Source organism: Protopterus annectens, chromosome 10.part0 (genome assembly GCF_019279795.1).
Source record: "Protopterus annectens isolate FY-2018-M chromosome 10.part0, PAN1.0, whole genome shotgun sequence".
Lineage (NCBI taxonomy): Eukaryota > Metazoa > Chordata > Ceratodontiformes > Protopteridae > Protopterus > Protopterus annectens.
In genome coordinates this window covers 1,127,380,827-1,127,408,226 of record NC_056744.1, presented here as the reverse complement: position 1 = coordinate 1,127,408,226, position 27,400 = coordinate 1,127,380,827, and the positions used below count along the sequence as shown (strand labels likewise).

General features: G+C 37.3%; 1 protein-coding gene across 1 annotated transcript in view; it reads right to left on the bottom strand.

The window, feature by feature from the left end:
- AK5 (adenylate kinase 5) overlaps window positions 1–27,400 on the bottom strand; it is a 656,899-nt gene that overhangs the window by 146,054 nt on the left and 483,445 nt on the right. Inside the window, exon 2 of the mRNA XM_044086845.1 lies at window positions 22,432–22,615. Coding sequence (XP_043942780.1) covers window positions 22,432–22,615 — 184 coding nt within the window. The remainder of the gene's footprint in view (window positions 1–22,431; window positions 22,616–27,400) is intronic.

Sequence of the window (27,400 nt, the reverse complement as noted above, 5' to 3'; positions counted from 1 at the left end):
ATATATGGCAAGAAATGATATAGACACTTATTTAAATACTTATTTGTTTTATATTGTTACTGTATTTGTTCCTGTATATAAAATGTCGATAAAAATAATACAAAAAAATGAAAGAAATGCTCACAGAGCAGTATTTTATAACAGCTTTCACAAGAAAACCTCAACCAGTTTTCTATACCATAAATAAAAATCTTTTTTTCTCAGGTACTCCCTGACAAAAACACATTAGGCCAGATTCCAAAGCAGTTGCTCTCTGTGTAGGCATACCTCTCAACCTCTTAGAGCAAAAAATCTGGACAAAGCATAAAAAGATGGGGGGACAAACAGAGACAGATTTTAAATATTGCTCTTACAAACTTAGAAAGTTGATAGAATAATAGGTTTTGCATTAGCATTAATTTTCCAAAGGATGTGGAATCCTAAACTCAAATGTTTGTCATTATTTCATGACTCCAATCCTTGGCTATTTGCCAGAAAGGGACAGATATTAGGAACACACTGAAAATATGAGGCAGAAATCTGGACATTCTGCGAAAACCTGTACAGTTGAGAGGTATGATAAGTCTCCCCTGATTCTTGCTCTCATTGTAAGAGATTTACTTCAGTGTAAGGCCTATCTATAAACAGGCTTACATCAGGGACCAGATTCCAAAATACTTGCTCTCATCCTGCTCTCAGTATTAGTAGTCAATTATACTGATAGAAAGTCTTTTGGAATCAGGGCACTGACTTCCTATCCACCCCAATGTATGACTTTTAAAATGCCAAGAAAAAGTAAAATAATTCTGCAATAAAACAAGAGGAAAGAACAAGAAAATAGAGTAAGTATACAAACTTAAGACATAAAAAAATAATCAGAAGAACTGACAAAGAAAGTTTTTTTTTCTAGCAGCCCTCATGAAAAATAAACTTGTCCTGTTTTCCATGCTTTAAATAAAAACATTATTTCTCAGTTCTTTACACAATTCAAAAGCATTCAATTTAATTTTAAGAATTAGTTATATCAGATCTGAATATCATCAATTTGTGTTTTTAACTTTAGATGAACAGATATCTGTGTGTGTGTGTGTGTGTGTGTGTGTGTGTGTGTGTGTGTGTGTGTGTGTGTGTGTGTGTGTGTGTGTGTGTGTGTGTGCATATGTCTTCATGTGTGCATATCTGAGTGTCTGTGTGTACGTTTGACATTTTATTACTTGCATAGTGCACTGAATCATTTGGTTGTGGCACACATCTTGACCACTGTCTACAGTTTTTGCCTTTATAGTTAAAGAGATACAGTCTTTGCAGTGTCAAGACGAAAGTGCTCAGTCTGTAATTGTTTTTATAATTATTGTTCATTAAATGTGTGGTGCAACAGCTAGGTTTGCTCTGTCTGAGCAATGTTCAAGCTTGTGAAATCTGATCTGGCACACTTAGCAAACTGCAGCTCTTTAAAGATTTGCCACTGCAATGGAAGAAATCTCCTTTACCATAGAACCAATGGCATTAGACTTGACAATAAGTAAAGGGTTCATACGTATTTATTAGGCATGTGGTCCAGAAGATCATTGAGGTTCCTAACGCAAATTTGCCAGTTGCCCCAGAATGCTCTCCCATTAAGTTCAGATACACACAGAAGACAAATGGAAGTCGAGGTACTCAAGCTCTGGACTATAGAAAGCAATGTTTTAACAGCTCATTGTCAGAATCTTGCCAGATTTATAAATCAACTCTTCTCTTTTTGATAATTGTAATGTTTTATATTCAGCAAAGGTATCACCACCTCAGATAGATGGGACCTTGGAATAATGCCTTCTCCAAAGGACATCATAATCAGGCGTGCAGCACTCCCTTTATGGTACATAGAAGTGCCAGTGTTGGAAAATCAGTTCAAGTAACTGGTGTGGGAATAAACCTCACAGCCTTTGAAATGTCTAACATCAAAGGCAAATGCACTGCTTGTTATGCCACTGACAACTCTTGCATGATGAGTGAGGGAGCTTTGTCCCATCAAATGTCAGCTGGGTGCTGTTTCAAAAAAAATCAGTCAAAACTGCAGTGGATAATTTCTGTTTCTTTCAGCTGTCCTTCTGAATTTAGTTAGTAAAAAGGATAGCACTTAAAGTTATCTAGTGAGACCGGTGAAATGAATCCTGGACCAGATGTTTAGTAAAAATTTCAAGTCAGTTGTGATGTTTTAACATTTGTGATGGTAGCTTAACAAATTGTAAAAGTTTATCTGTGCAACTGCTGTAATATGAAATACAATTTGCAGAAGTGATATTTAAGAAAGCAGTAATGCAATAAAAAATCATAAAGGTTATGATCCCATCCTAAAAATGCAAGGCTTTGTCACTATAGTACACCAATAACAGCTAAATGTTGAGATTGCACATTTGCTAGAATTATACCACATAGTTCCTTGAAATGCCTTGTGGTAGTTTTAAAGCCCCACAGGGCATTGTGTCACCACACAACATCACAGTGTTTGTGAACTTTCTACTGGATAACATGAGGCTCTTTCATTGACAGTACTGTACCTTCCATTGGCATTAGAGATGTAGTTTTTTGAAATAATTATGGTTCAGTGACTTCTAAAATGAATGTTGTTGATTTCAATGCAGCAAAGAATTCAAGTGCTTTTATGATTTACAATTCATTAAATTCCCTATTGCTTTTGCTGACATATAAATCAAAGTCTGATACTTTTAACAGAACCACACTGCATAAATATTTTAGCTTGACTCAGTAACTTAACCATAGCATCACTGCACATCTTTGCTTCAGAAATGGTGTTTTCTTAATTTTAAACTGGTATCATACTCTGTGCTGGACGAAGAGATTCACATTTTTTAAAAACAATAAATAAGACTTACTTCAGTGTGAAAGGAAATGTAAGAAAAAATAAACAAATTCCAAAGGGCTCATACTTTCTGCTTATATGGTTTTGGAGCTGATTTCCAAACATTTGCAGTACACAGCCATGGATTTTATGAGAAAAATAAGTCTTCCTAATTTATGATCCTTCACTATATCCCAGTCTTAGTCACTGTGAGGAAACATAAGAAAATAAAAATAAAAATATTTTGTCATGGCTACAGTCAACATCAGTTTATTTTCTTGCCTTCCACTCAGGTCTACTACAAATGCTTGCATGCTAGTAACTTGCAACACTCTCACTGCCACTTGATCTAATTGGTAAGTGTCCCAGCTCCTCCTAGCCCAATCTTACTGAATTACCTAACTCTCATACCATCTGACCCTACTAAACTACCTAGCCCTTTCAGAATCCAACTCTATCCCTAAAATCTCCATCCTTTGCATATCCTTAACTGTGGTACTCCCTTCCCTAACCCTAAAGTCCCCAATCATTCCCTAACTCTAAAACTCTTTCCTACTAAGTAACCTTAAAATATCCTCCCATTCCCTAAAACTAAAACTCTCTTTTATTCCCTAAACCTAAAGTCCTGATTAGCCACTATCCCTAATACTCCCTTCCCACTCCTTAAACTTATAATCCCCTTTCTTAAGTCCTCAATAGCTCCCTAACCCCAAATTCCTCTTCCAGTCCCTAAACTTAAATCCTTGTCCAGATCACTGCCTAAAATCTTAACTTACACTCTCAACCCATCCAACTCCGTCCCCATGGCTGCCACACTAGCCTGGCCCATACTCAGCAGCTGGGTTCTCAGGATGTATGGCAGCTCCTCTCTCACTCCACTGCTGTCGCCCTTCCTCCAGACATGTAGATGAATTCAAGTGGTCAGCTGTGCAAGCTATAAGATGCTTGATTGCCTGGCATTGCAATACTGGTATTTGAGCATCTGGATTTGGACATTTGTAATGGAATCATTCCACTGACATGGCTGAAATGATTCAATTGGGAAAGGCTCTTTTGTAGTGAGAAATCAGGGATACAAATTCCAGCAGGCAAACAATGCAAAGTACAGACAGCAATTTGCATACTACACTAGGCAAGCAACACAGGTTCATAGGTAAAAGCTATGCAAGCAGTCTGCAGGCCATTACATGCCTAGCCAATAACTAGGCAGTGACTAAAGGTAAGACACAAACCCTGTACCTTTTGTTTGTGAGGTGAACACCTTAACCGTTATGCCAACCCTCATGATTCTAGTCTCTAAATATATTAACATACTGTGAAAGGAAAACATAAACATGCAGTTAGTAATGACTTAAAAAAAAAAGTGTATAGAAACAAAAGTACATTACTCCAGTATTTTACATAAATCTGTTCTCAAGTAAAGTTAGATAACATACAGGACAATAAATGAGAAAAAAGAAAATGAAATGGATTTTACAGAGCAAGTTAGCTGCTGGGTGACTTTAGAGAAATTCTTTTGTTACCAGAGTGGAAATAGCTGATGTCAGATATTTAAAGATAGTAGTACTGTCTTGTGCAAAGAGATTTTAACAGTGGCTGTGACCTTGGTCTGGATCACGGATTTAGTAAACAGGTTGTTAAATAGACTCATCAGACCTAGTTGTATAAGTATAAATTAGTGGAGGAGACAGGTTTGAAGGCTGGTGATTATTAGTGAGGATAGTGGATGGCATATTTTTTTAGAAAATATAAAACACAGTATCACAGACTAAAGTTTTTTGTTCATTTACAGCTGCATAAAAAAATTAAATCTGAATACAAAGCCGACAAGAAGAATCTGCTATTCTATTTCACTTCTGGGGACTGGATCAGCTGAAATCCATATCTCCAGATTTTGACAGACTCTGAGGTGTATTAGAATGTCTTTTGTAAACTTTAACAAGCTTTGAGACTTTCAGTGAACACCAGCTAAAGCTGCCTTATAAAGAAAAAAGAAGTTATGTACTTGCCATAATGTTCCATGTGTGTTATTCATCTCAACTTCAATCTTTACTGATGGGTTCGGAGCCGATCCCTTGGCTCCAATACGGCCAATTGCAAAGCTCGAGGTCTTCAAATAGCTCAAGGCCAAGTCCCTATCCTATGATGCACCTGGAATTACCTCAGATCTTGTTTGCTGCATATAATAATACCATATGTCATTCTTTCACTCCCAATACAAAGGTATAGAAGGATTGAGTAACCAGGATGGACCCAGCATCTTGGTCATCTATCAGCCCAGGAGAGGGTAGGAGGGAGGGACATAAGAATGAAGATGAGATGAACAACTCACATGGAACGTTATGGTAAGTACATAACTTCTTTATGTGAAGTTGTTCAATCTCGCTGTTCATTCTTTACTGATGGGTAGCATCCCAAGCACCATCAACCTCGGGTGGCTCATGGGAGTATATTTCTCAGGACCGTGTATCCAAAGGAGGCCCTATCCCTGGAGGCCTTGTCAACTTTGTAATGAGTGATAAAGGTATGAGGTTTTAACTAAGTGGCTGCTGCACAAATGTTATCAATGGGAAGTCTGGCAGAAAAAGCAGATGATGTTGAAACTGCTCTGGTTGAGTGAACTTTAATCTTGTGTTGCAAAGGCAGATTTGCAGCTGAGTAGGCAAAGGTGATACAATCAGATAACCATTTAGACAGAGTTGTTTTAGCCACTGGTCTACCCTTCCTGGAGTCCGAGAATGAAACAAAAAGCTGGTCTGATTTTCTGAAATATTTTGTTCTATCCAAATAAAATCTCAGCTGTCTGTGAACATCAGGTTTGTGCAGCATATACTCTAAATTGTTGGAATGGTTGGGGAAGAAGGCTGGCAAATCAATAATCTGGTTGAGATTGGTTTCAGTGCATACTTGGGGCAAAAATGAGGGGTTTGTTCTAAGTGAGACTGTCAGTATGGAACATAAAATATGGAGGCTTGATGGATAAAGCCTGAAGCTCTGACACTCTGCGGGCAGAAGTAATAGCTAAAAGAAAGATGGTCTTCCATGACAAAAATTTGAGGTTACAAGAGGAAGCTGGCTCAAATGGCGGAAGAATTATCCAGGAAATAATAAAATTTAGAAATTTTTAAAATTTAAAAACTTAAAAAGATTCCAAGGAGAATGGGGAAATTTCACCGGTGGTCTAATATGAAAAGTCCCTTTGAGAAAGGCTTTGGATAACTTGTGAGACATGATATTCAACCCTTCAAATCCAAGATGAAAATTAGAAATAGCAGCCAATTTAACATGAACTGTTGCTGCTGCAGCTCCTTTGTTAAAAATCCTAGTCAAGAACTCTAAGATGGAGGCCATAGGTGCTTGATAAGGATCAATATTATTTTTAGAGGTCCATATAGAAAATTGTTTTCCATTTGCTAAGATATAGTTTCCTAGTAGAAGATTTATTAGAAGAAAAGATACAAGGATCTGTTTTGTTTCATTGGAGAGGTTATGGAACCTGGCTATGATGAGAACTGGAGCAGTCAAGCTGTCAGCTTCAGGGACTGCAGAGAGGGATGAAGATTCCCCCGATGAGTGTGTCAGAAGGTCTGGAACTGGGTCCAGAATCCAAGGATCCTCCAAAAGATGAATTAGATGGAATGAAAACCAAATCTGATGAGGCCAATGAGGGGCTATTAGAATAATGGTCCTTCCCAGTGCTTTTGCTTTCTGAATAACCTTGGCTATCAACGGGATCGGTGGAAAAGCATAGAGGAGTCCCAGAGGCCAATCGTACATAAGTGTGCCCCTTGGGGCTTCTCCCACAGGGGGAATTAGGGCAAAGTAACTTCTGCATTTCATGTTCATGTGACTGGCAAAAAGGTTGCAGCAAGGCTGGTCCCACCTGCAGAAAATCCTGTCTGCTATTTCTTTTTGAGGGACCACTCGTGGGGCAACAAGATTGCCCTGCTCAGCTTGTCTGCTATCACGCTGGATTTCCGCGGGATGTGCGTTGCCAACAGAAAGCACTGGGTGGAAACAGCCCACTGCCAATCTGTGAGAGCCTTATGACAAAGTGGGTAAGACCTGGTTCCTCCCTGTTTGTTCAAATACCAGACCACTGACATGTCTGTCTGAATTGCAATCGTACCCAGAGGAATGGTCCTGAAAGTACTGCAAATCCAAAAGTACTGCTCTCATCACCAGGACACTGATATGCAGATGAGTCTCTTGATTAGTCCATTTGCCTTGGGCTGTCCTTCCCTGAAAATGCCCCCCCCCCCACCCTATCAGGGATGCGTCCATGGTCACTTTGGCCGCTGGAGGGGGTAATACAAATGGGCATCCTATCGTGACATGAAGTGAGGTCAACCACCACTGAAGGTCCTTTTTGCAGGAATTTGTGATCATTATAGTGTGAGACATAGGAAGCTCTTGGTAAGACCATTGAGTAAATAGCAGCCATTGTAGTATCCGCATGTGCATGAGAGCTAGAGGTATGGCTAGAATCGCTGCTGCCGTCATGCCTAATAATTTCAGAACTTCTGATGCTGATGCTCTGTCTTTTGATATCATAATGCTGGTGAAGGATGAAGACTCTTTCTATTGGAAGCCTTAGTGTAGTAGTGGTGGTGTCCAACTCTACCCTGATAAAACCGATATGCTGCGATGATGACAAGGCAGATTTTTTAGAGTTGATTGTAATGCACAGTTGATTGCAGTGTGACAGACTGGACTCCCTGGCCTGAATGAATTGATGCCTGGTGATGATGGTAAGGAGCCAATCGTCTCGGTACAGAAACACCTGGAATCCTAGATGACTTAGGTAAGCCGTGACCACTGCCATGCATTTGGTGAACACCCTGGGGGCTGTAGTGAGATCAAAGGGCAGGGCTCAAAACTGATAATGATTGGCTCCCAGCTGGAAGTGCAGATGATCCCTGGATGGCCTGGCCATTTTTATGTGGTAGCATGCATCCTTGAGATCTATCGAGCACATCCAATTGTCTTTCCCCAAAAAGGGAAGTATAGACTGAAGCGTGACCATCCAGAACTTCTCTTTCTTTGCATATTTGTTCAGTCTGCTGAGGTCCAATATGGGTCTCCAGTCCCCCATCTTCTTTGGAACCAAAAAGGATCTTGAGGAATTTCGGGATCCTGTCTGGTCTGCTGGGACTGGTTGGTTGACTCTTTTTGATAGCAACGTTTGGACCTCCATTGTTGCTTGTTTCATGAAACTAGGTGGAACGTCTGGGATTTTTCTTATGGGTAGAGGGGGTGTGGCGAATGGGATGAAGTACCCTCTGGAAATGATACTTTGTACCCAGCTGTCTTTTCTTATTTTGAGCCAGGTGTCTGTCTGGTACAAAGATAAGTGATCCCTGACTGCCTCCAGAGCAGGACAGTTGAACCTCCTTTTAAGAGTGCTGGTAGGGCTTCCCAGAGAAGTGATCTCTGTAACCCTGGCGTTGTGGACCCCTCTGCCATGAGGATGGAGTCTTCCATTACTGCCCCCTCCTCTGCCTCTGGAGGGGGTTCTCCATGTGTGTCTTGAAAGGCTCCTTGGGCTTTTCAGAACCACATTTTTCCTCCCCTTTGACCCTTAGGGTAGGGTCTGTTAGGGGTGGAAAAACAGACCCCAATGGCAGACAGAGTCTTTCCATCCTGTTCACACCTGGTTAGGGTTTCCTTCACTTTAGGCCCAAAAAGGGACGAGCCATCAAAGGTAGTATTCATGAAGGAAGACTTGAAGGGCTCCGCAAAGGAACATAAGCACATCCAGGAGTGTCTCCTAAGAGCAACTCCTGTACCCGCTGCCCTACTCGTTCATCAGCTGCATATGAGATGAGATGCATGGATGAGTTTACTATCGAATTGAGGGTAGCAAGCTGGGCGGAAACTTTGTCGGAAGCTCCTGCAGCTACTGTACCCTGAAAAGTATCTTCTAGCTCCTTAAGGAGATCTCTTTGTAACCTGGTAAAATAGGTTAAATAGTTGAGCGAACGTAGAGAAAAGGTCTCTGAATTATACATGTGCTTCCCGTATCTATGCATGATCCTGGAGTCCATGTTAAGCGGATGGATAGACGAGGAAGTCTCAGACATTTCCTTTTTGCTGGCTGCCCCTACCACCATGGCATTAACTGGAACATCTTTTGTTAAAAATGCCTTGTCAAGGGAGGCAGAAATTAACTTAATAGGCCTCCTAGGGACAGGCTCCATGGTATCCGGAGACTCCCATGTCCTTCGAGAGACCAGCTGCATAAGCTTATTGAAGGGTGGAGTCACCCAAGAGGTGGAGGGCTGAGACCCGAAAGCCATCAGGAGAACTGACTCATCCTCAGTAGGGCTTTTGGACTGCCAGTCACCCCTCTGCCTATGGATTTCAAGTATCTCAGTGAATGAGATATCCTCAGGGGGGGGGCCATGGGACCCTTCTGACTCATCTAAGTCCGTATCTAATGTTACAGACTCCTGAGGGGAGTCTAGATGTTTTCTCTTACTCAATCTCTTCCTGGGAACCTCATCAGTGGGAGCTTCTGGTGAGGTCTCGGAAGAGCAGGGGCCACCCAATGGAGCTTCCTGAGGCCCTAGGTCTCTACCGTTGGTCAGGATGTGTGAGGCAGAAGTAGACACAGGCACTTTAGGGAAGGAGGAAGGCAGACCTGAGATCAAGGATGTCTTAGGAGACAGGACTCTCCTCATGGCATCAAAAGCACCTCTGCTCGATGCAAGGGAGCCGATAGATCTGAAGAAACCGTCGACACCCCGGCACTGGGACAGTGGGCTCTGAGCCCGAGGTAGGAGTCGAGCTCATATGAGCCGAGGCCCCGAGAGGCAGAGTCGGAACCGACAAGTTGGTCCAACTGTCCTTCCCAGACCCGACCAGAGAGTGTCGGCTTCTAGAGTCCTCAATAGGCACTGAGGACATCAGAGTGCACACAACCGAAGACACTGGAGCAGGCATCCGCTCCGAGGGTTCCACTAACATCAGGTCTGACTCCTCCAGCTCCGAAGGACCAGCATGGTTCAGAGGAGGAATAGTTTGAGCTGGTGCAAGGGTCTTTAGCTCTGAAGCCATTTAGGTCAAAGCCAATAACATTTTTGCCAAGGCCAGTGCCAATAACAGCTTCTGCACCACACGATCCACATCCAGATCTGACAGGCTGATAGAGGATCGAGAGGAGCATACCGAAGGTGGTACCAACTGAAGTAATGGACTCTTAGGCGTTTCAGAAACCACTTGCAATACTGGGGACCGGCTCCAAAAGGAAAAGACTGTCAGTTCCAATGGCAATGGAGCCGAAGTCGAAGTCTATTTAGATTTCTTCGAGTCTGAAGTCTTTTCAAGACTTTGAGGACTTGCTGGATCCATCTTAGTCACTCAAAGCTTCTTAAAACGAAGGCTTCAACAACCCTCTCTCAATGAGTTTTCTTTTCCTTTCCTGAAGGACCCTTGAGAAGGAATGACAAATAGCACAACTGTCTTGCAAATGCATAGTTCCTAAACAGTAGACACAATTTATGTGGCTGTCTGTTACAGACATCTTTTGGCGACACTTTGGACATTTCTTAAACCCAGACTTGGGGTGTTTGTCTTGGTCAGCCATAATAATCCAGGAAAAATTACTGTCACCACAGAAAAACTCAACAGTGATATTCACACAAGCCTAAAAATAGCAGGCTAAATCACACACACACACACACACACACACACACACACACACACACACACACACACACACACACACATACACACACACACACACACACACACACACACACACACACACACACACACACAAGAGTATATAATATAAATGCAAACAGACAGAAAAAGTCTGTCCAAAGCACACCACAATAATTCTAAGCAGGCTATGCAATAAAAGAAGATAGCTGCTGAGAAATGCAGCAAGCCTTATCTAATCTATGACAATATACTGTTCACAGCAAACTTCAGCAGTAATAAACTACTAAGTCTTACCTAAAAGGGTCTAAGGCTAACACACGCACAGCTAACTATAACTATCTAGAAATAGGAAAAATTGTAACAAAAGGTCACTAATAAAACACACTATATTATCAATAAAGATTTTAAGCTAGGCCAAACAAAGGTCAACTAGAAAAGTTTAAAACCACACAATGGGAAGGGTTATAAGTGGGTAAACACACTCCAAAAGCTATAAGAGCTTTCTAAACTCTACTAAATTACCTAAAGCTATCTAACTAGGAAAAATTTTGAATAATAATGAAAAAATCCATTTTACTGGCCCGAGCTAAAGCAGAACCTCTGATCTGTCACAGCTGCAAACTAGATCTGAGGTAATTCCAGGTGCATCATGGGATAGGGACTTGGCCTTGAGCTGTTTGAAGACCTCAAGCTTTGCAATTGGCCATATCGGAGCTGAGGGATCGGCTCTGAACCCATCAGTAAAGAATGAACAGAGAGATTGAACAACTTCACATTATATTTTAAAGCAGTATGTGAGAAAAGATACAAGGATTAGTTGAGCATATGGTAACTGCATTGAGTGGAAACTATTGTGCATTTTTGTTATATAATAATGAGTCACACATTAAAGATAAGCATAACCTTTTGCAGTTACATGACTTGTGCAGAAAGTGTGTTGCTTTTTGTTGGATTTTCTGACATGATGATGTGGTTACTCTACAAAAGGGCCTTACAGAAACAGATGCTTGTTGCCAGAGCCATGGGCTCAAGCTCAATGCCAAGAAATGTATAGTTATCCCCTTTGGGAAAAAACATGTACCCGTGAATTACCACATAGGTGGCAGTACACTACACACCAAAAGTGTGATAAGAGACTTAGGGACACAGGTGGACAGTGGTCTCACCTTCAATAACCACATCGCCACAACAGTCAGGAAATCCTTCTATGTGGCACACCTCATCACTAAGGGTTTTTCATCGAGAAAAAAGGAGGTCATTGTCCCACTGCAATCATCCCTCATTAGACCCATTATAGAATACAATGCCCCATTTGGTATGCACCTCTCAAGACATCTGCAACAACTGGAAAGGCCACAGAAATACCTCACTAAAAGAATCACAGGCCTAAAGCAGATGCCCTATGCTGACCGCCTTAAAAAACTCCAGCTATACTCTGTCGCATATCGTCTACTCCGAGGCGATCTCTGCTTAACATACAAGGCCATGTCAAAACCAGAGCTGTTGGACATGCTACACTTAAAGAAATCCCAATCCCTCAGAGCCACATGCTCCAGGGATCTAAACCTTGTCATCACAATGAACAAAACATGCTGGAGGGATAGGTTCCTGACCCAGAGACTCCCCATACTCTGGAATAGACTGCCCATACATGTCAAGCCTCCTTGGCTCTCTTCAAAAGGAACCTTGATGATTGGATGGGAGATAGGAAATTCACCCCGGGGATCAAGTCAGTCACCCTGTTAGACAGGGATCCAGGGAAGTAAATAGTGTGGGAAGAAATAGTCAGGGAATTGTTATGGCTAGGCTTGTATAGGCCCTAGGGCCGATAGCCTAGTACCAAACTATGAACCTATGAATCTATGATTTTGCCTTATAAGGATGCAGTACAAGCACTTACCTTGTCACCTTAGCTTTTGCTACAAGGCATGTTTTTTTTTCCATATGTATCCCTAGCTGCAGGTTGCTTTTTCACTAAGAAACAGTTACAATGACTACATAATAAAATACAATCTAGCAGGACAAAAATGTATCTAATATAATCTAAAGCCTCAGAATCTACTTTGTCTGATAGTTACCTTCAGAAATTTTTTTCTGTCAATTATTTAAATCCGTGTAGCAGGACATTGCTTTTGCTACAATTAAGAGCTAGGCCAATATGATATACCTGTCTAAGATGAAAAAAAAATGAATCTGTAGCTTTAATTTGTTTTAGAGGGTTTTCTTTATAAAGCAGCTTGTGTCTTTCATTTATAAAATGAATGGAAGATCAACTGCAACCATTTATAGGCAGAGTCTTTGAAATTAATCCTTGAGACCTGGTCTGCTTCATACAAACCCCAGTATCATGCAGTTTCTCAATCCAGGCTTAATACTGAAATCCTCCCACCACTCTCCACAGATCAACACTACCAGTTCTTTTCTAGTTTCCAGCCTTGTAACAGTATTGGTGTTAGAATGATTATTCTTGTCACTGGAAAAGTATAGTGCAACCTGTTAAACTCTTCTTACTATAAGGATTGTAAAGACCTAAACTGATACTGTGTTTGTAGTCTACTTAAAAGTAAGTGGGTCATTTTAGTTCACGTTACCTACCTTAATAAAAATCATAGTGTGAATGGGCGTACCTTCGTTGAAGGTTGTGCGTCAGGGCTGGCAACTCGGCATGTAAAAATCTACTGCCAATCATTAGCGGACCAGAGTTCTGCTGTGGCGACCCCTAACCAGGAAAAGCCAAAAAAATACAACAACCTTAATAAAAATCATAAAGACTATCACAGTTTCTGTGCCTGCTTGCCCGAAGGTACATTCTTCCATCTTGGTAGGTGATTTCAATATTCCTTTATCTCTCAATACCCAAGAGTTAACTTTGCACCTGTTCATAAAATGCTCACCCAATCAGTTAGTCAGCACAACACGTCAGAGTTACAGATTCATAGAGTAAGCACTAACTCAGGGTAATAATCACTAAAGAGCATAAAGCCAAGTTGCATCTCAAAAGATCATCCACATGCTTTTCTAAATTATGTTTAATTTTATTCAACACAAGAGAATAGTTAATAAATGCTCATTATGTAGTGTAGCAATCCTTCTGGTGAAATGCGTTGGAATATCATGTGCACTTGCATTATATATTGTAGTAACGTAATGATTCATACATAAAAGTCTCAAGAGACTTTGGGCATTTTATCCCATATGCCAAGTATAGATCACCCTTTATTAATGTATAAGATGCTGATTTATGCCCAAAAAATCTGTAATCTCAGATCATATGGATAATAACAAACATTACTGATCTTTCTGGTAAACATCCCCTGAATTAATTTCAAGCTTCCTTAATTCACCTAGAGTAAAAGTGGAAATCACCCCATTATATTCAGAATGAGAGCAGATCACACTGCAGAATAAATGTACCAATAATGAGGGAACTGCACTTACTGCAGAGAATTTAATAAATTTCATCACTTTATAGCATTTCTAAACTAAAAAACATTAGTACCAAAGTACAAGTCATTATTAATATAACAGCCTACATCCAAAGAGCTGCATAAAATATATACTACAAAACTGTAAGATCTTTGAAACCACACATATTTTTTAGTATTTAACCACAGGACATAAAGTTTATCATGCAAAGCTTGGAACCAGGTTGCATCCATGGGGCTGGTAACCACCATGACTATTTGATAGTCATCTTCTAAGTCATACACCCAAATCTGAAAACACACTACACTTTGTTAGGTGATAAATAACATTCCTTGCAAATTTACTTCCCTGTTTTTTTTTTTCCATTGATAGTAACCATAGTTCAGTAATAAGGTTCTCAGCAAAACATTCTGATCCCCCCAGGATATTTGTGTCATACCATAAGCTGAAACTAGATAGGTATTTCTGTCTCCACTCCACATGTGTCCATCAAAACTGGTCAGCTATTTTCAGTGCACAATATTGGAAAGTCTTTTTAATATCCATCTACCTCTCCAAAAACACGTCTTTCTTTGATTCATTGTATACATTAATTCAATCCTGCACTGTTGCTTACACCACATATCTTCTCCTGAATTAAAAACACAATAGTATATGGACAGGTAAAAACCTAGTGGTTCTTAAGAGGAGAAGCAGCTATATGCCTGCCTTCAAAATTAATACAAGTATGCAAATCACAATGTAATAAAGCTGAAGCCACCTTCCTTGATCATTCATTATTAAGCCCTAATCTCTGTTCCATGATTCCCTTCTGGTTTTTAACATACCAACATCCCATCTCTTGAGTTTCTCCCTACCTTTCAAGTCACCAACACAATTCTTAGATCAATTTCCTTTTTGGACACCCCGAGGTTGAGGCTTCTAGTTTCTATCATTCAATGTCTATGATACTTTCCTCTCTACTTCTTTTACTCATACTTTCAATCAATCCATTTCTTCTGACATGGTGCATTCCTTCTGGAAACCTTCAGTCACCATCCTCCCCTTCCTAAAAGTATCATAGGTTTCTCTGTATTTAAGTGAATGCCCTCTCTCACTTCTGTCTTCAGTAAAATTCTGGAAACAAACATCATGACTGCTACTGCTTATAGTCCATTTCATGAGAGTCCGCATGAGTTCAGAAGTTACAAGAGCTCTTCTACAGCCTTAATTTCTATAATCAATGTGATTATTACTTTCATGGAAATGACAGTAATATTTTCTGAGCCTAACAAGGCATCTATTTCTTTCATTATCAGAGTTAAAAGCCGATGACCTTTAATAAAATGCTTTCTCATCTGTCTCGGTAATCATACAAGATTTTGTTAATGAGGGTTATCTCCAGGTCCTTCGAATTTCATAAGAGTATACCTCAAAAGTTGTTCTGAGGTCTCCTTGTGTTCATCTTTCCTAACTTCAGTCTCAACCAAAATACATTGGATATTATCTTACTTTTAAGCTGAAGAGATACACTTAGCCAGGCCTTTGTCCAAAAAGTTTTTACTACCAATGCTGTGCACATCTTCAGCTAGATGAAGCTTATCCTTAACCTTAGTAAGTTCATAGTTATGCTATCTTACACAATTAACAAAGGGAGCCCAATGACATCTGACACAACTGCTGGCTGTCATGCTAATTCTTACATGGAAATAATGCCATTAAGTACGTAGACATAATCCTTGATATTCATTGTCCTTTACACAGTATATAGATGTTACCCAAGATAAGGGCAACTTTATGCCTACAACCTGGTATAGATTTATAAAGTGTCTAACACTTGAATGGACATATTGGGATTGGGCATTTGTACCCATTCTGGAATACGATTGCTATCCTTTCTTCCTTGGTGACACTGGCACAGTTGGACTCTGTAACACTTTAAAGACTAATTCACGTTAGGTTCAAGCAAGACACCCTTTATTACTTGCAGCAAGGAGACAAAGCATGTAGGCACAAGGTTTGTCTGAATCATTGGTGATTAGTATGTTATTCTTATACAGTTCTCTTCCTGTCACACAGAAAATGTTACCATTCTATTGCTGACATAGTTAGACACAGCTTTCTGTATGTTTTACAGAAAATGTTGCTAGACTTATTGCTGACCAAGTCTGCTGTTTTGCAAAACATTTTGAGAAAAACAACCTGGCCTTGGGCTTATTTTAGTCCATTTCAACTTTTCAGTTCTTCAGTTGTACTGTTCTAATACATGTGTTACATTTTGTCTAGATTCAAGGTACATTTCTAGCTTTAGTACAAGTAATGCTGACTACGGTTTAAACTTTCAAGCATCTATTGCTTTCTTTATCAATAGCTTCTAGCAGCTGCATGTTTTCTCATGGCATAAGCAGAAATGAATATCCCTTTGTTAAGTTTCATGACATTAGCAGAAATAAATTGTCTCTTGTTATTTTCATGACATTAGCAGAAATAAAATGCTTCTTGTTAAGTTTCTAATAGCTGTGCAAATTCATGCAGTGTAAACAGAATAAATGTATTAACCCTTTTAAACCTCAAATGCACTAAGCATGCATATTACTATTACATAGTTTTCTAACAGACTTCTACTAGTAAAAGAAATTAATTTATGGTGTTTTCACCCAGTAAATAAGCATAGGTGTCAAACCATATCCCATGTGAAATATCAGCTACATGTTAAACGATCGAATGTTTGAAACATCGATCTTTTAACATGTGTAAAATTAGATGAAAGAAATTAGTTAGAAGACTGTAATGCAGGGTGACAAGCCCCCCTGCACCCCCCACACCCCCTTACTTAAATATACCAACTCCGAGATCACGCTACAAAAGGGAATAGGAAAACTTCCAGTTCTGCACTGTATTTTCAGTGTAGAGCGATCTCGGAGTTGGTATATTTAAGTAAGGGGTGTGTGGGGGGCACAGCCCCCCATATGGGGGGTGCAGGGGTGCTTCCCCCCTGCATTATAGTCTTCTAACTAATTTCTTTCATCTAATTTTACACATTAAAAGATCAATGTTTTGAAACATCGACCATATGGTCTCGACCATATGCAGTTCGATGTTTCAAACATTTGATCTTTTAACATGGAACCAAAATATCTTCCTACTTGTCTCATTTCTACTGTCCCCTATGCTCATTCATTTTCCAGATCTTAAATTTAGATCACTGCCCTTGTCTTATGAAAACCCTTTCCTTGCACCACTTTGTTTGCATTCCACATTACAGCCCCACTGCTGGTTACAACATATCCTTCTTCCCATATTAAGGAACTTCATTTCCAGCAGACTTGTCTCCCTGCTTTTTCATTACTTTGTGTTACTACTCAGTGGACATCACAGATCCTTTCTCCTCTGCAAGGAGACTGAGGTATTACTAGTGCTTTACTTATGTCAAACTTTATTATTTCATAGTATTTTCAGTTATCCTGGTTACTCCTATCCTTATCTGTTTTGGTGATTTCTTCTGTTTTTATCTAAGTGACAACAGATTCTGATATCTAATTGTTTTGGTGACTCAGTGACTTCAACTATTCTCTTGTTAATTGTTTATATTGCATTTTATATTCCTTCTTATAATCTGTGCTTGTCTGCCTTCTACTCTTCACTTTCTTAACAGTTTTTATCTTCCTTCTCTCCACCTGTTGATATACTATGTATTTACCTTTTCCATTTGATTGCCTGAAAATTAATTTTGCGATTCTGCCTCATCCTTTGGTTTGTGATGCCATCCTGAGTTTAAATTTGTTTTGGTCAATAAATAAAAGTCATGGCATCCTATATTCTATTATATCTTATTAAAGATATTAAATAGTATCTAGATATGGATTCCTGAGATGCTCCATGATAGTGGTTTGGGGACTTCAGTGATAGATTACTACCTAACCTGTTGTTTATTTGCAATTAAGCAGTTTAAGAAGCAACTTCAGTGAGTGGTGCAGTAAAACTAGTTAGATGTATGGTCACAAAGATTATAATAAAGTACTGAAGCAATAAAAAATGTCCATAATTTTAGTACACCATGTATGCTACTATAAAGGTTTTGTACACACCATAGCTTATGACTGTATGGTGTACTGCATATACAAGTACAAGTTTTTTTGTTCTTTGTACACTACAATTTTTACTACAATGATAAGACATTTAAGGATACTGTATTTGTAGTGCCCTACTCTGTTACTATACTCACAGTTATTTGCACGTGCCAGAATGGCTATACCGACTTTCCATATCAATTACATATCACTAAGTTGTAGTTTGTGAAGAACACTGGTTCTTTAGCAATGCAGTTATCTTAAATAAAAACAGCAACAATTCATTCTAAGTGAAGGAATTTTCATTTGCTCCCCATAAGAAGGAGTCATATTTTGCCCTACTCTTAAGTTCCTGATGTATAGCTGAGAATAGAGATGAAGCTAGTATTGATATGGATTTAGGCAATGTAAGTCACTGTTTACCAATCAGACTTGTTGGAACACCTTTAAAAGCCACATGAAAAAAACAAGGGAAAATTAACATGTAGAGTCACTATTCCCCTCAATTCACAACGACAGTAATGCTTGGAGAAACTGCTAAGGGGAACAGGAGCTGCCATGGAAAGAAGATAGAAAACTCCCAAGATCAACAGCCTGGACCACTCCTACAACCTGACAGTCATAGGGGAACAGAGAGCTGACAGGGATTTCTATGTAGGAATGAATGGGCCTTATGGTTATTATCTAAACTCAGAATGCTTAGATCCTCCTTCCCAGAACAAATGTGTCTGTTAGGTGTAAGTGCATGAGCCATAGAGCAAGATCTTGGGAGCATACCTCTCAACCTCTTAGAGCAAAAATGTGGACAAACCCTAAAATGATGGTGGGGACCAATAGGGACAGATTTTAAATATTGCTCTTACAAACTTAGAAAGTTGATAGAATAATAGGTTTTGCATTAGCATGAATTTTTTGAAGGACGTGGAGTCTTAAACTCAAATGTTTGTCTTTATTTAATGACTTCATTGCTCAGCTATTTGCCAGAAAAGTACAGATTTTAGGAGAAGCACACCAAAAATATGAGGGAAATATCTGGACATTCTGTGAAAATCTGTACAGCTGAGAGGTATGCCTGGGAGGAGAGAAAAAAATAAAAACAAAATTCAGAACTCTTTAACATCTTGTACTAGAGATAAAATTGCAAAATTAAGCTTAGCATCTGAGAGCTACTGTTGTTCAATATATTTATTTCTCTCTAAAACTTCTTGGAATACACAATAGTAGAATTCTGAAGTACAGTTATACATGATAATTTATTTTCCATGATTACAAAGATGCACTTTTCTTGGAGTCGTTTAGGTCATTTTTTCATGGATAGTCGTAAGCCTACATTTTTGGACCACTTTCACATTTTTTTTTACTTTCACTCATGAATGAACCATATCTGTGAATTATTCCACATAGGCGGATTACTTCCAACCAAGAGTTTTCATTCTAGAGTGAGCAAATTGTAAGAGTTTAATGAAAGACCTCATTTGCCCCTGGCAGTGTATGTGCTATGGATCAGTATGTAAGTGAAAGACCTATCCAAAAATTTTTAACTGAAGTATTATCCTTTCAAGAAAAATAGGACTTGTTAGTATGCTTAAGAAAAAAAAATGGATTTATAGCCACTCAGATTGTCAGACAAGCTTTCGGCATCTATGACGCTTAGCTCAATGAATCTGGTTAGTATCTACTCTACAATGCTGGATGTTTCTGTTTTAACATCAGTCTTGAAAGCAGCAAAATAATTTGTGTAAATTCAGAGTTGATGATTGGAGTTCCCATAAATCTTATTTGATCCCTCTCTTAATGAATGCTAGAATCCCATTATAATATTTTTTTCTGTATAAGAGACACTATTCAATTCATTGCTTGCTCAAGAGGCGTAACCAAAAATCAACCTCCAAAAGTGTAGCAGAGCTGAAAATGAATAACCAAAATAAAATAAAATAACACTGGGAAATACTTCCAGAACAGGTTTATCATTTTTAGTCCCAAATTAAAGGTCTTTTTCAAAATGGTACCACTCATGTTGTCAAACTTTAAATGCAAATTGGTCATGTACAAATAATTCCAACTAACCAACAACCTTTAAGTTCAGTTTATTATGTCATTTATGACACACAAAACATTTATAGATATATAATAACACTGTACTTGTACAATGATGTGTGAACAGTATAAAACCTGCTAAGTATTACTTACTAAATATTATTTAAGTTGTTTAAACAACTAAAATTAATAAGTATTAAATACACATGGCTCTTTGTTTTTAAATGGGAAACACAGAAAGATTTTCATTAAGACCTAACAATCTGAATACATTCAGATGGAGTTGACATTTAAGCTCACAGCATTCTAAAGCATTCTTTAAGTTTCCCCCTCTAATGTCAATGTTGATTTTTTTCTAATACAAAAAAATAAAATAAAATTAGGACACTTATGAAAATATCTAAACAAAGCATTGTTGCTACCCTTCATTGAAATGTCATAAATATGTGCTTTCAGTTGCCTTTCTGCTTTGCCTATGTAGCAGACATTTCACATGGAAGACAAAGTAACATACACTATACATTTCACATTACAATTAAACTTACTTCTACAAAAATGGTCTTAGAATAATTTATAACAGAAATGAAAGGAAAATCCAAAACAAACTTACATTGTTTACAATGCTCACATTTTGACATTTTGCATTGTGTTTTATTTTGTATGTTAGTGTCTTTTTTAAAAATAGACTTCATGCTCAAATCTTTACTGAAAAAAAATTTAGGTTTAAGTAATAATTAATTAGTGAAATCTACATCAAAAAAGGTGGACCAGTTTTTTTGTAAAATGCATTTAATTTCCTGAACATCTAATGAAAATTACATTATCAAAGCTATTGCATTCTTAAAATAAACCTCTTTAATGAAAGATAAACAAGAAATATCCAAATGTGAAATAGACTTCAATTTAATATTTCTGTTTAATAAAATATCTAACAAATGACTAGGATAGTCCCTTTGTAACAGCACAGTCTTCAAAAAATTAATTTATGCTTCAGGTTCTGAACTGTCAGAAATTAGTTGTGACAACCTGCCCGTTTGGTCGTTAACTAGGCTACATTTCTGGTGTAGTGGTGACAACTTTTAAAATTCAAATATGCATTAGAAAATGTTGGCTTACGATTAACACCATACCAAAACTTTTGCACTGTTTTATCCTTACTGATATTAACATCTAGAAAGTTGACACTGTTGACATGGTTTCTTTTAGTAATGTAACATTTTTTATAATGTCATTTTCATTAGATTCTGATTCTGGGTGAGTCATGAGATAGAAAGGACATAATACTGTCAGAATGCAGCATGTTTTAAGACAATCAGGAGTAAAATAGCAAAGGGAGAACATTAAACAATGTATCAACCTTCAGTAAAAGTGTAATATGAGAAGGTGGCTGGATAAAACAGTGAAACGAACTAGAGCAATCATGAGTAAGTGAAGCAAAGTAAGTGACTAGGAGTATACAGACGAATGAGATGGAAATCAGCATTCACATGAAAGACAGTAGAAACAGAAGTACTTGCTATTTTTTTTAATGAAAATTTCACAAGGTATGGCTGCTAAGTATAAAAGCTGTTTGTTAATGGACTGGAAAAATACATATATAGAGACAGATAAAGATAGATAGTTAGATAAAACTTGTGGCTGACAGAGATAATGTCAAATATCAGTCTATGGAAATGAGACTGAAAGAGTTTAAGGTTGGAAATGTAGAAGTGTTGTTACCAAACTGTATTGTGCAGAATGGGCTGGAAGTAGATAGGGTGGCAGTATTCTGTAAGTCAAAGGGAGAATGCATTCCCAAACTTTTGATTTGTCCTTACTTCTGAGGTTAACAGATCTTGGAGTTAGTTATCTCTGAATGGAGTGAGGGCAAAGTCGTCTATGAGAATGTAGTCAAGATGGCAAGGTAATATTAGACTGGACTGTAACAACTGGTATTTCTATGTTTTTTTTAGATATCTAAGTACATATTACTTAATGGAAGCTTCAGACTTCTGGAGTTGCTGTAGTAATTAGGGGTTCTCACCTTCTATACAATATTTACATGTTGTGGTTCTCCAGACTTTTTATCCATTATCTTCTTTAGAAAAGCCTAATTACTTATTCATTCATTCAGTCATTCATTCTCTAATTGCCTGTTTGATCACACTCATGGTCCTATGGTAGCCAAACCCTATCTCAACACTCCAGAAGTACAAGACAATGAAAGTTTCTCAAAAACACAAATAATTTTTACAAGAGCATTTTAATTAAACTCGATTTTTTTGTAGATTTTACATCAATTATTGGCAGAAGCAACATATCAGCTTTCTGAAAACTAGGTAAAAATTTGTTTCATCATGGTAAAATCAATTCACATTAACTTGCATGATGTATCAGAATATGCAAACAAATCCAACTTCTGTATCTATTAACATCAGTGTCTGTACTTACCACTTCTGAGAATAGACCTTCGGACTTGTCCATTAAGTGGAGGAAGTGTCCTCTTTTCCTGTCCTAAAAAAGTGTCCCACCGAATCTTGTCTGAACCCCCAAGTTCTTTCACCTTTTTTAAGCAAGTTTCCAAATATTCCACAGGATCTTCAGGCCTATAGTACATTAACCCAGTAAGCAGGCTCTGGAAAAGAGTAGTAAAATGCAAACATTAAAAACAAACAATTATATACCATGCGAGGACAATCACTGTTACTGTAACACTGTATTAAAGACTTAAAATAACTAAGGATACTATTATAAATGAGCAAGATATCAAAGTAGCACAACAAATTCAAAAGTTGCTCTTATACAAAAAGAAAATGCTCTCAAACACGTATAAATTAATAACTAAAATTAAATATCAAAATACAATCCTATTTTCGAAGTATTGGAAAAAAAATGCAGTAACTTGACAGCAAATCAGAAGGAATTAACCATTGGAAACACCATAAAACTGATGCCATTTAAGAAACTAATATTCACCACTCAGATCATGATCTTCAATAATGTATACCATACACCTGTCCATCTTAACAAATTTAATCCATCTAAGTCATCTTATTGTCCTTTTTGTCCTAATAAAGAAGTTGATATTCTACATATCTCCTGGAGCTGCAAAAAAGTTTACAAACTGTGGTGCTCACTGAGATTCCTCTTGGAAATAACAGGCTACTCATAATCTACTCTCTCATGGTAAACAGCGATACTACATATTTTCAAGAGTAATAATAATAGCCTCACTAAACACATCACTATAACACTATATGCCTTATTAAAATTTTACATAGCTAAAACCTGGCTAGACAGATCCAAACTTACTTGGACAGAATATAAGAACATGGCAAAAAACGTATTAGCTAAGAAGCTATATAACAAAAGTCAAAAGAAACAGGGATATTATCAGAACTAACCAAAAGAAATCTGAACGAATAATGGAACCAAAAGCCAAAAAGGAAAAATTATGAAGAAAATCAAATAGGTTCCACAAGGCAAAGTAGAAAACACAAATTCCTTTATTCCAATGCAGGGGTAAGTGCTTTCACAGATACAATCTGCTTCATTAGACCAAACACAAAAACACATATTAACTGCTCTTAAAAAGATTCAAAACAACCAATCAAAAAATGAGAATGAGAATGACATCATAACTAAAAGTTCATCATAATAATTAGAACAGATCCCTGAAAGTCACAATAAAATATGTGTAGAAAAACAAACTAATAAGTAAATAAAGTTACACGTGAATGTAATTATAAATAAGTATGAATGCTACTAAAATCTATAGATAAAAATACAAATATATGCAAACTAAGAACTTCTTAAGAAATATATAGAAAAATACACACATATATATATATAAATATATATATATATATATATAGAGAGAGAGAGAGAGAGAAAACATATATGTAAAATTAGTGTTTCAAAGCCTTAGCCTTAAGAAAAGGATTAAGGGAAACTCTATTATTTAAATCTGGAGGTTTATCAGCTTGAAACTTCTGACCCACTTTTGTTCATTAGATTCCGTTTTATTTCTAATGTCACCTCCCCTCATAGTACTATGAACAACTTCCAACACTAGAAACTTAAATTTGTTCCCTCCTCCTTCTTTAGCAGCATGTACAGCTAAAGCACTAGTTTCTTTGTTGTTTCTAATATCTCTGAGGTGTTCGAGTATTCTATTCTTGAACACTCTATTGGTCTTACCTACATAATAAGAAAAACAAACCACACAGTAACAAAAGTAAACAACGTTTTGGGTTTGGCAATCTGCATAAAAATTACTTTCTATTTTAAAACCTTCTACAAGTATATGTACCCAGTCTATCAGATACATGGTAGGGTTGAATATAACTAGACTTATAGCACTATTGTTGTTTAAGTGTCCTATTGTTTCTAAATGTAAAGGCCGGATTATGACCTATCACTCTCTCCAATTCATGCACAGTGGATAAGATATCCCAGTTGATTTTAACAACCTCACATGCTAAACAGATGTCACTAGCAAATGTTAGTGACATCCTAATCTTATCTTTACCGTTAGACCTAAAAGTACTTTCATTGTCAGGTGCAACATTAGTAGCTGAGATCCCACTGCTAGATGCATTAGTACTGGAAGGGAAAAAGAAAGGTCTACATCTATCTTTTCTATATCACCATGCATCTACTATATGAGTGCCAATAGTCTTACTATCATACCATCTCTCAATAAACTCTTGCTTAAGATTGCCAAGGGCTAAGCTTAACTTAACATTGTCATTATGGAGTCACATAATGCGAAAAATCTGGCCCTTAAGTACATTTAACTTAGTACGGTTGGGATGCATACTCCCATAGTGCAGTATATTATTCTTCCTGACATTCTAAGTAATGTAGTTGATACAGTACAGAGATCAGCCTTTGTAACTTTAACATCAAGAAAATCAATTTCACTACAAGAATATTTATGGGTAAACTTCAAAAAGTTCAGTTGATTCAGAAAACAAAAAAATTGAGCTTCTGTACCAAGCCACAGCAAAAAAATATTGTCCTCAAAACGTTTATAACAACCAATGTAGGTAGAAAAAACATTGTGGGATAATACATGTTTTGTCTCCCAGTTAACCAAAGACAGGTTGGCGTAGCTGTTTGCACAAGCTGTGCCCATAGCTACACCAACCTTCTTTATGTAATATGTATTGTGAAAGATAAATATATTATTTTCAAGAATTATCTCAAGTAACATACAAATAAGATTCACTTTAGTATCTGAAAAACTATTATCATGCATCAACTCTCTGATGTTATCAATACCCCACTCATTGGGTATTACAGTAAATAATGATTCTATATTTAATGTCACAAAAATGCAATGACCAAGCAGGATTTCTCTATGGTTACTCAATTCACTAAGAAAAGTCTTAGTGTCTCTCAAAACAGTATGGCACTTATCTAGAATAGTATGCAGAGCTTTCTCAACATATATCGAGAGAGGCTCTGTAACCCAACCTCTGCCAGATACCATGGGTCGTACTGGTGGACTCATAAGGTTCTTGTGCACCTTAGGAAGGCCATACATTACAGGTACTACAGCTTGCTCCACTTTAAAGTAGTCAAAAAGTTGTTCATTGATCATGCCAGTTATAAGAAGATCAAAGATCAAAAATTCTGCCTTTTCAATAATACTTTGAAGTAAAGTGGCAGGTAAAATGGCATAAATGCAAGTATCAGTAAGATGTCTAAGCATACATTCTTTTTAATGACCTTTATCCATAACAACGATCCCACCCCCTTTATCTATAGAAGGTATCTCAATGGCATTTATATTCTTAAGTTCAACCAAAGCCTGTACCTCTTGTTTATTGATAGAGGGTATGATAGTAAGACTATTGGCACTCATATAGTAGATGCATGGTGATATAGAAAAGATAGATGTAGACCTTTCTTTTTCCCTTCCAGTACTAATGCATCTAGCAGTGGGATCTCAGCTACTAATGTTGCGCCTGTCAATGAAAGTACCTTTAGGTCTAACAGTAATGATAAGATTTGGATGTCACTAACATTTGCTAGTGACATCCGTTTAGCATGTGAGGTTGTTAAAAACAGCTGGGATATCTTATCCACTGTGCATGAATTGGAGAGAGTGATAGGCCATAAACCGGCCTTTACATTTAGAAACAATAGGACACTTAAACAACAATATTGCTATAAGTCTAGTTATATTCAACCCTACCATGTATCTGATAGACTGGGTACATATACTTGTAGAAGGTTTTAAAATAGAAAGTAATTTTTATGCAGATTGCCAAACCCAAAACGTTGTTTACTTTTGTTACTGTGTGGTTTGTTTTTCTTATTATGTAGGTAAGACCAATAGAGTGTTCAAGAATAGAATACTCGAACACCTCAGAGATATTAGAAACAACAAAGAAACTAGTGCTTTAGCTGTACATGTTGCTAAAGAAGGAGGAGGGAACAAATTTAAGTTTCTAGTGTTGGAAGTTGTTCCTAGTACTATGAGGGGAGGTGACATTAGAAATAAAACGGAATCTAATGAACAAAAGTGGATTCTGAACTTTCAAGCTGATAAATCTCCAGGTTTAAATAATAGAGTTTGCCTTAAGCCTTTTCTTAAGGCTAAGGCTTTGAAACAATAATTTTTACATATATGTGTTTTCTCTCTCTCTCTCTCTCTCTCTATATATATATATATATATGTATGTATTTTTCTATATAATTCTTAAGAAGTTTTTAGTGTATATATATATATTTGTATTTTTATCTGTAGATTTTAGTAGTATTTATACTTATTTATAATTACATTCACGTGTAACTTTATTTACTTATTAGTTTATGTTTTTTCTACACATATTTTATTGTGACATTCAGGGATCTATTCTAAATATTATGAAGAATTTATAATTATGATGTAATTTTCATTCACGTTTTTTGATTGGTTGTTTTGAATCTTTTTAAGAGCAATTAATGTGTGTTTTTGTCTTTGGTCTGATGAAGCGGATTGTAGCTGTGAAAGCGCTTACCCCTGCATTGGAATAAAGGACTTTGTGTTTTCTACTTTGCCTTGTAGAACCTATTTGTTTTTGTTTACAATATTATCAGAACTACTGTAAAGCTTTAATTGATATTTTATCATGGAGGGCAAAGTATGCGAATATACATAAAGTTATTATGCACTCTCTTTAGTTAAAAGTAGTAACAGCATCAACTAAGGTGACATTTTTGGAAATATTTATATAATGTATAGTAGTTTAGATTTTTGTGTGCATCATTAGATTGGTGTTATACTTCAAGATATACTCTTAATGTATTAACATAATGTATAGGTTAATTGCTTTACTATATTCATGCCTCATGACTGAATCACAACACAATCATAACTTCATGGTAATCCTTTGTTGTCAACTTCAGCTAATTTGAAATTGTTTTT